Here is a 10,585-nt window from a genome sequence, read left to right as displayed (position 1 = left end):
AAGATGAAGATGAAGATGAAGATGAAGATGAAGATGAAGATGAAGATAAGGATAAAAATCATAACCCCTTAACTTTAACTCATCTTAACTTAAAAACTTACTCCACCTGAGCTCACCACACATTAATTCACCACACTTTAACTCCCCACGCCTAAATTCACCACACCTCAACTCGCCACACCTTAACCCCCGCACCTAAATCCACCACACCTAAATCCACCACCCTTAATTCACCACACCTCAACTTTCTCACCACACCTTAACTCACCTCAACTCACCACACCTTAATTCACCACACCTCAACTTTCTCACCATAACTTAACTCACCACACCTGAATCCACCACACCTAAATTCACCATACCGTAACTCCTACACCCAATTCCACCACACCGCAGCTCACCACACCCAATTTCACCACATGACATGATGTCACTTGATGTGGCATCAAAGGCAACATCATTTGGCATAAAATGAACCAAAATAAATAAGATTTAGATAGAGGTGAAAAAAGGGATAAAAAGGAAATACAACTGAAGAGTGTGCGATGTTATATTGTGGTGTGTTATGCTTCATATGTTATGTTACTTATTCTTATGTTATGGTTATGTTATGTTATACCAAGTACTAAGCTAAACTCCCCTCCACTTAACCCATTCCAACTAATGTTATTTTAGCTCATTCAACTTACATAAACTATCCTTAATTTTATCGGTTGAATTTCAACCGCTGGGCGAACACTAGTAATATTAAAAACAAAAGTCAGGGAGAATACAGAACATTACAGGTACAGAAGGTTAACCAAGAGCAAACGATTACTGTACGGTGGTATAGGATCCGAAAAGTTTAAGGACCGCAATGCGAACTTAAGAAACACCTTTTGGACACGTTCTAATCTATTTATGAAAGTTTTGTGGAATGGCCTCCAAATAAATGTAGTATATTCCAAAATGGGACGAACAAAAGATGAGTATAGTAATTTAATAGTATAGGGATCAGAGAATTTTACACAGTTCCGCCTCACGAAACCCAAAACAGAGAAGGATTTAGAAATCACAATATTAATATGCCTACTAAAAGAAAAATTTTAAGTAAAAATGACGCCAAGATCTTTGGCCCGGCGACAGATTGTAGCGAAGACTCCGCGATTGTATAACTCGTTGATAACGCACTATGAATTTTTGCAAAAGTTACTTTAAAGCACTTTTTAATATTTAAAGAAAGGCGTGATTTTATGCACCAAAGATTAAGATTATTAATATCGGCCTGAAGCAAAGTAGCATCCCTTTCGTTTCTTATCATCGAAAATACTTTCAGGTCATCGGCATATAGCAAAAAATTAGCGAAAGAAAAACATGAGCTAATGTCATTTATGAATAATGTGAAAAGTAAAGGACCTAAAATACTTCCCTGGGGTACCCCAGAGGAGGCAATGAATGCATCTGACGAAATGTCATCTATTGAGACAACACATCGCCTGTTGATCAAGTAGGATTTAATCCACTTTAAAAAATACAGAATGGAAGCCAAGATATGCTAACTTATTAAGTAAAATCGAATGAGACTCTATCAAAGGCTTTACTAAAGTCCGTATAAATACAGTCAACCTGGAAACCAGCAGAAAAAGACGTATACAGTATTCACAAAATACAGCTAGGTTAGACACAGTAGATCGATTGGAAAAAAACCATGTTGGTTAGGCAGGATTAAACTTTTAGTGATAAAATGCATTTTTTCTTTGACTATAGATTCAAAAAGCTTCGATACAGTTGATAGTTTAGAAATGGGCCTGTAATTGCGAACATTATTTTTATTCCCACTCTTAAATATAGGGTTAATAGAAGTACTTTTCCATTCCACGATAAAGACGCCCGACGCAAGAGACAAATTAAAAATACGATGTAGAGGTAGAATTAGAGCGGGACAGTTCTTGAAGAGAAGGGCAGAAAACCCATCAACATCCGCTTTCGTAGACGGTTTCAGCTTAGAAATGCCAGCTTCCACGTCATCAAGTGACAGAGTTAGAGTCCCAAAGCTGAACTCAGTAGCTGAATCGGGGTTTATATCAGGCCAGGAATTACCATCATCACAGACATAGTTGGCACTAAAAAATTCAGCGAAGAGACTCGCCACCTCAGTAGGGCCACTAGCACATTTATCGTCCAAAAAGACAGTCGAAGGAATGCAAGAGCCACATTTCTTAGACTTTATGAAAAACCAAAAAGCTTTTGGATTAGATTTAATGCTCAACTCCACCCCCAAAATAAAGTTTTTATAAAGGAATTTGTCTAAGCAATTAAAATCTTTAGCATATTTCTGATATTTATAAAAGAAAATCTGACTTCCAGTTACTTTAAACTTCTTGAAGAATTTATTCCTAAGATTCTTTAACTTTTTTAACTCCCGATTATACCATGGTAGCTTATGTGGTTTATTTTTCAAAATAGGCACATTTTCCCTACATAAATCAACTAACACTGTTTTAAAAGAATGATAGCAATTAGAAACATCCTGTACTGAAAGTAATTCATCCCAATTGAGCATGGAAAGCGAGTTATTTAGCTTGCCGAAATCACAATACTTGTAATTGAAGATAACTTGCTTAACAGGAGCAGATTTTAAAAATTTATACAATTCAAATTTCAGTATTAGTGGCAGCTGATGCATGTCAGACTGAGACATAGGACAATAACATTCCTCAATATTGCAGATTATATTGTCACTTACAAAGAATTTGCTTAAGATTTAGACTTAAAAGACTATCGATGAGGTATGACTCAAGCGGGGCAGTTATATTGTTAGGAGTGAGCCCGAAGTTCGAAAAAGTGTCCGACCAACGCACATTGCATAAATTAAAGTCACCTAAAACACATAAGTGACTGTCACCAAGTTTGTTCAAAACTAGAGAGTTGATATTATCAGCATGCGCATGATAGAGGTCATCCTTACTATTTGGTGGAATGTAGGAAGCCATGATGAACAAGGAATCGTTGAACGACGAGCCAGTGACACATACACAGATCTGATCAAGAAGCGAATTATCATTATCAAGCGCAACTAAATACGAATGCAGATTGCGACGAACTGGCAACCCTATTCAAAATTGTTCTGGTTAAGAGTGGATTTAAATGCCTTGCATTCCCTGAATACGTTGCAATATTTTCCTCGAAATATATTTATATATATAGTAACCGATGTTCAGAACGTACTTAAATTATTGTGGAGAGGAAGAACCCGAGCCCCAAGTCGATGATGACGGAGTCGATGTACCACTGCCGAGATACGAATAGCGATTTGAAGTTGTTTTACTAAAATTTTGCACATAACGGTTTTTTAATATTACCCTAGTTATTCCTTAAACTATCGAAATAGGTTCACTTTAACATATAGCTCCAATACAGCTAATTACTCAGATATGTGTTTTTGCGCTATAACTCTAACTTCATATCTGAATAATAAATTGTATGCGTGCTATATATTAAAGTATACTAAATTTTTACCTGCTTAATAGGGGGAGTTACAACGAAAAACAAGGTCCTGAACAATCAGTTGTATGGGTGTACACTTCTAGAGAACATTTTTTTAAGCATTTTACAGGTATATGTAACGTTAAAGGTACTAGTAGTTATAAAAAGATTTAGATCGTTTCGACGTATTTTCCAAATATGCCTTCAATTAAAAAGTTTTTAGAATAAAAATTATGGCCGAGGTCGCAGAATATTTTATCATTAAAAGTTGGTTTATTCTGAAAGCACACTTCGTGCTAAGGTATCAAATTATTAGTAATTGTTTGTAGAATACAATACATACTTAAAACGTTTTTAAAATGAAATGTTTCAAAAACTATACGCGATAAACCGAAATTTTCGAAAATTGTGAAAAGTAGAGTTACACACTTTTCGTTACTTGCCATTTAGTTATTTTAAGAGCCGCCGGGTAGCGCTGGAGTCGAGTTATTACTAAAAATCATCAAGTGAGGAAAAGTGCCATGAATGTCCGATTACATCGACGTGCTGTACCGCCGAGTATGTCGAACTCCCGTGTGTTCCGATTGGCAAGATTGAGTTGTCCAGGCGTCAATCTCAAGTAACCACCGTTAAATCAACCATAACGCAATGGTTGCGCTCCTAAATAAGACATTAAGGATTTCTGTCATAAAGCTAAGCGTACACGGTAGAGAAATCTCTCTAGAGTTTTACTGAAACAAAAATCTCCTCTCCCAATTAAGTTTACACGGTAGAGCAACTCTAGGAGATATTCACACTAGCTAGAGACAAAATACAGAAATCTCAACTTTTCTCTACCACGTACTCTACAAGCTGTGTACACGGTAAACAATAGTTACCTCTCGACTAGAGTTAGTTTTCTATCTCGAATCGTTGTCAACGCTTGTTGTGTATTTATGTATATGTATTTCTTTCAAAGCCACGATGTAGAAAATATAGTTTGCGCTATCAGCGGAGCGCTAACCCGTCGTCGATTTGACAGCATTCACCTATTTGCTGACGTCATAAAATACATTTTCGCAATATGAACAAGAAATGAATTTTCAAATTGTACTTATTTGCCGAAAAAAATTTTACCTCAAAGTAGACAAATGTACCTAAAAATTAAACATGGCAACCTTTCTCTTCGGTACTATGGGTACTTTTGGACTCACATAAAACAATCTTTAATATTTAAAATTCCCTTGAAAGGAGTTTCTCCGAGAAGTTCCCGCCAACCACTATGTATATGTAGGTACTCACCAAGTTGGGCAAGTGGCCTGGCGCTCTGACAAAACAGCAGATAACTCAAGCAACGACTGTTGCCAGAGTGCCAGACCACCTGCTCAATTTGTGAATACCCCTTATGTTTTAACCAATAATAATGCCCCTTTCAAAGGAAGGAGGCTATTGGAAAAGCCATTCAAATGCCAATGAAATTAAGAGTATGATTCCCGATACATTATTTGGCTACGTTCTAAATGTACCTAAAATGGTGTGCTTTTATCGAATAAACGATTTAATGTCGTAGCCCTTTCAAAATTGAACAATCTGTAATGAAATTCATTGTGAAGACTTAACCATACGTCTCCGTAGAGCAAAAAGTCTATTTAGCTTGCTAAATAGAGCGTAGAGTTGTCGTCGATTTTTCGATCTAGCTGTGTTGAACTGTGTACGCGGCGAAAAAGTCTCACTAAATAACTCTCACGTAGACTTTGTAGGTGGGCCTCTCGTAGAGCTCTAATGAGTGTTTACACCTCTCGCGTTTTTCCTCTACCGTGTATACTTAGCTTAATAACGATACTCACCCACCAACTATACTATACAGTTTAGGACAGATTCACCGTCGAGCCGGATCATTGTTCCCGCCAGGGAGTATAGAGGAAAAATTTCTTCAAATTTATTTCGTTGTGCAGTTAACCGTGCTGTGAAACACCAGATCATTGGAGAATTTCAAGACCTCCTTCACGAACATACTTTTGCTAGGTTATTTAAGACGGTAAAGGAAATATGAAAACTGACAACCACTAAATCGTAATATTAGTAGATAAATGCATCACTGGAAATCGTGAACGTGAATTGTTGGTGAAAATGCTGGACCAAAATGTTTCAATAAAAAGCTTAATTTTGGGCGGGATCTGATAAATTTTAATATATGGCGCATACGAGTACAAACAAAACGGTAGCATTTACATATGCAAACCCGTATCATGTAAAAGCCTGTTTGCGCCGAAAATATTATCGCGCAACACGTCCGTTCGCTAAAATGTTTGCACAAGACTGAAAATATTTTGTGATGCTGTATTGTAGTAAAATTTATAGAGAAATGTACTTAAAGCAGAGGTGGGCACTACCACAAACAAGCGATCGCTAAAAGGCCTGCTCAAACAGGCGCGGTGCGGCACGGTGCGGTATAATCCCGTACGATATGCGGTATCAAATACCATGGCGGTATATGGGAGCACTCAAACAGACGCGGTATTGGAAGTGCGGTACACCGCGGTACAGAACTCTACCGCAGCATGCAGCGTTCACGGCGCGGTATAAGAAGATATATCGTAAGCAGAGTTGCAATTTAGAGCTAGAGTTCTACCACATATTCTATCTACAAAAGTGCTACAGATTATAAATTCTACCTTTTTCATTATAAAAAACGTGAGTTTAAAAGTGCTCGTCATACATTCGTTGGCATAAATGTGATATTCTTTGGTTTTATTTCTCACAAAGTAAATAAAATAAAGTTGAACTTTTTCGTTTGTTTGAAAAATGTTTTTCAAATCTGGCAATGTTGCTCAGAAATATGAACGGTAAATTTACTGGAATTTACAATTCTTTCGCAAAAGGTACATAATGGAGCGCAGATATGGAAATATTTATAAAATCTTTCTTCGTGGTTACGCAGTTGGGGCATCAGGCTGGAAAATTCACCACCTTCTTTTCTTCTCAAATTTATTTCGTGAACCCATCTTCTTTTTCTTAAACATATACATAAATTAAGAACTTTGCAGGATAAAACAAAGATGTAGGCATATTCATACCTTCTGTTTTCTTCGTCGAGAAGTGCTGCTAATAGCAATAATTCGTACTCAGAGCTTGAGCTGTCCATCGCGAAAATCAGATTTATAATATATGTATAAATTTAGAAGGAGGAATGCGTAGAGTGCCGTCACATGGCAACAATGTTTCGTGCTATACCGCACCGCGCCTGTTTGAGTGCCTTTGCGTATATCGTTACCGCGTATCGTACGGGAATCTACCGCGCTGTACCGCACCGCGCCTGTTTGAGCAGGCCTAAAAGTGAGAATGTGTTAGTGTGCCTAATTCATTTTGCATGCAGACGCGTTCTCATTGTTACGCTCTTCCTTGTATACGTACCAGGGATGAAAAAGCAGGTACAATTGAACCTTTTTCCGACGTTTGATGACTTAAAGGTACATTAGGTACAGACACTAGATTTTAGGTACAATCATCTTTTGATCAGATGCATTTTTAGATTTTTTTTCTTTTTCCTTTACCGTGCTAGTATATTTACTTTGCTTTCATTTTGAAGAATAAACAATTTTAAAGAAAAGTGGTCAAAAGGAGGAAATTAAAAAAGTCATATTATGTATTATCTTAAACATTTTACATTGCATTTAGAGCAGCCACTACGAAAAATTAACACTTTGCTTAGCTATCCTCAAATTCGTATTTTTTTCTATTAATTTTAACGGTTATTTTCACTAAGTCAAATTCAATAGCATTTGCGGTCAAATGAGTGAAAACAAATTGTCAAATGGGACTAAAAGATGGTATTTTGATTGATTTAGATCAGAATAGGCCTTCATGCGTGTACATCCGCTGCTAAAGCGGCTATTTGTAAGTTTTTGGCCCATAATATCATCGATAAAGGTAGGGATAAAGGAAAGAAAGTTGTGTCAAAATATGGCGAAAAATTTTGTTGTCAAAATATGACATAATGAAAACCAGCCTTTATTCACACATACAGTTCAGTGTCTAGGATGTCTTCAAATTTAATATTTTCTTTATATGAGAACTATAGCTATTTGACCCATATTCGCATTTTGATTTCTGGAAATATGTTTAAAATGCTTTCGAAGTTACTTCCTGCAATTTGATTATTTTCTCTAGACTTGCTGCATCTATCGAAAGGAATCGGATAAATAAGCAGACTTTTCCTATTGTTTTATAAAAAGCTGGATAAAGAAGTATACTTCGCAAAGTGTGTTTTTTGTCTTTTTCGCCAATATTTTTCAGTAGCCAAAATTAGACAAAAACAACGCTTCTCCGATTCCCATTAGATTATATGTAGTCTATAGATATAGGCTCAGTTAAAAAAAAAAAATCCATCTTTTGTATACATGTTTTAAATAACATTTATAAAAAAAACTACAAATCAATGATGTAACTTTTTTAGGTACAATCTGTCTCATTTAGGTACATTTATTTCATGATATTAGGTGCAATCTCAAATTTCCATTTTTCAACCCTGATACCTACACGTGATGGTTATGCTCTTTGAGCGTGTGCTCGTTCTCTGCCCATGCCTGACTTAAAGCAACAAGAAAGTACGTTCGCTTACAGTTCGCCAGAATTTGACTTTATTTCTGGAAATTCATAGCCGCTCATGAATTGTTCACACTTTTCTACTCATACCGCATACATGCTTCATGAAAGCATCCCTGCAAAAAATGGGACTAATCCGGGATGACTCCGGGAGCAATCGCAAAGGAGCATGCGACTAATACCACTTTTGATCTCTTTATATGGAATGAACTGATCGCTTTTGTTCGGGCATGTCCTATGAAGAGACTAATTGTTCACATTTATACCCGAAAGGGTATAAAAAGCGACTAGTCACTTTTAAAAAATAAAAATAAAAATTTGCGCCAGCTGAGATTCGAACCGGGTTGCTCAGTTTTGTTAGGCGAATACTCTCTCTGTGTGCCAACGCCGCACATGAAATTTCATTGACTAAGAGCGTACATATTATTAAATTGTTAGTAGTACCCGTTAGAGATGAGTTGGGGACTAATTGATCTCCAATTATACCCATAAGGGATGAGTCGAGACTAATCGATCTCCATTAGCACCCGTATGAGACTAGTTGCGACTAATTAATGCCCAATTGTACCCGATTGAGAGTAATCTCGGAATACTCTCTTTAGAGATTAGTCGCACAATTTTTTGCAGGGATACAACCGACTTCCACTGGGTAAACACCCTGAAGCAAAATTTAGAGACAGTCTGGCAAAGCGCAAGTTCTGAACCAGTTTGATTTGCTGCAGGGCATGTACACAACACATACACAAAAACGGCACTCACGTACACAATACATACACAAAAACGGTACTAGACACTCTCGTTTTGATTTCGGAATGCTTATACATTGCGAAGTTAGCTTATGTACATGTGTATATGGAATTATCAATCGAAAATGACATTCTCTGGTCATTTAACATAGTTGAATAATATGAAAACATCCGTGGAAGTGGTTGGACAAAATTTAGATAAACTTAATTCTGCTGGGTAGCACTTCGATAGATGTTCACTAGGGTGATTCAAAATTGGAGCTTTTTTGAATTTCGACTGGAATCGTTCGGATTCTTAAAGATAATAGGGAAGACAAAATCCTTCTAAAATTTCAGCTTATTTGAACAACATTTAGAGGTCGCTCAACGCTGTTGTTTGTTTTCCGGAAACTGCAGATTTTAAATGCATCTTCATAAAAAAATAGGTATATTTTCATCAAATCTTGTCGGATTTCGTTGAAATTTCGAAGGTAGGTTCCCAAATATCAGTTTATTAGGACACAGGTTATATTAGTATAATAAATTAGTTCTAAATACAAATATTAATTAGTTAGTAACTCAGTTTTGCCTTATAAAAAATTAATATTTGCAATAATTTTTTTTTGTTCCTTAACCAGTGAGCACATGCTTAATAAATCTAAGATCACATTGTAATTCATACCAATAAAGGACCTCATCATTAAATATTACTAATCATCAAATAAAAAAAAATCACCAGATAAACATCACTCATACGCCATGTTGAATCCAAGTGTTTTCCTAGTCATTGCAAATATTAATAGTATAATAACAATATTTTACAATGTTTAAAACCCTATTTACAGAAAAAAAATCAATGATTTTTAAAGACTGAATATTCTGTTCCGATTATTTTATATATTCTTCAATGGAATAATGAAATTATTATGGAAGAGGAGTTAAATAAGGTTGAAGCACTGAGCTTAACGGTTCAAAAGTTTGGAACGCAGACCAATAGATAGCCATTTCGGATCACACGCTTTGACAATTCGTGTTGGATGTAGTCCATCATTTATGGCAGAAAATGTGGCTATTTATTGATTAAGACTTGCAGAGGATTTTCTAAACCAAATATATGTTTCTGCCAAAAGAAATTCTATCTCACTTGGAATAATTTTGGGTGCTGTACAAATAATAAATTTAATATACTTGTATTAGGCATGCCAGGCAATTTTGGTATGCATAGACTGAAAAATCACGAATTAATTCAAAATGATAAACAAATTTAAAAAATGAGAATGAAAATCTCAAATGGCAACACTGATTCGAATTAACTTTTAAGAACATATTGTGAGCACTCATAATAGTGGTATACACCAAATTGAGCATGTGGCCTAGAACTCTGGCAAACGGGCAGATGTGTTTAAGCACACGATTGTTGTCAAAAGTAATACTGCCAGGCCACTTGCTAACTTTGGTGGATACCACTAATTAAATTGTGTTGATGACTTTGCGGATGCCTTCGGGTGTTTCCAGGGACCACCGGTTAAGAACCACTGATCTAAAAACTGAGCACTTTTATTTATCGGGTTTGTGCTTTTTTACAGATCTTAGATGACACCCGAAAATGGTGGAAAGCGCGCAATATACGAGGCCAGGTAGCTCATGTGCCACATACAATTGTTACTCCATTTAACTACGGTGACGAATCTAATAGCAATCAGTTCTACGGACAACAGGTTCAGTCGCATCAGCAAGGAAGCAGTTATGCACCACTAAGGCCTGCGGTAAACACAATTCTCAGCGTAAATACAAACCTCGAAACACAATGC

General features: G+C 36.3%; 1 protein-coding gene across 8 annotated transcripts in view; it reads left to right on the top strand.

The window, feature by feature from the left end:
- Nucleotides 1–10,585, top strand: part of LOC118745657 (epidermal growth factor receptor kinase substrate 8-like protein 2) — a 193,545-nt gene that overhangs the window by 115,660 nt on the left and 67,300 nt on the right. For 6 of the 8 annotated variants that reach the window (XM_036479211.1, XM_036479207.1, XM_036479209.1 and 3 more), the window contains one exon: nucleotides 10,361–10,558. In XM_036479211.1, the coding sequence (XP_036335104.1) occupies nucleotides 10,361–10,558 (198 nt within the window). The remainder of the gene's footprint in view (nucleotides 1–10,360; nucleotides 10,559–10,585) is intronic. The other 2 variants (XM_036479213.1, XM_036479214.1) reach the window with 1 other exon arrangement.

This window comes from Rhagoletis pomonella, unplaced genomic scaffold, assembly GCF_013731165.1.
Source record: "Rhagoletis pomonella isolate Grant_MI unplaced genomic scaffold, Rhpom_1.0 Rhpom_scaffold_00009, whole genome shotgun sequence".
Taxonomy (NCBI): Eukaryota; Metazoa; Arthropoda; class Insecta; order Diptera; family Tephritidae; genus Rhagoletis; species Rhagoletis pomonella.
The sequence above is the reverse complement of the archived record's forward strand: the minus strand, read 5'-3'. Positions and strand labels throughout refer to the sequence as shown.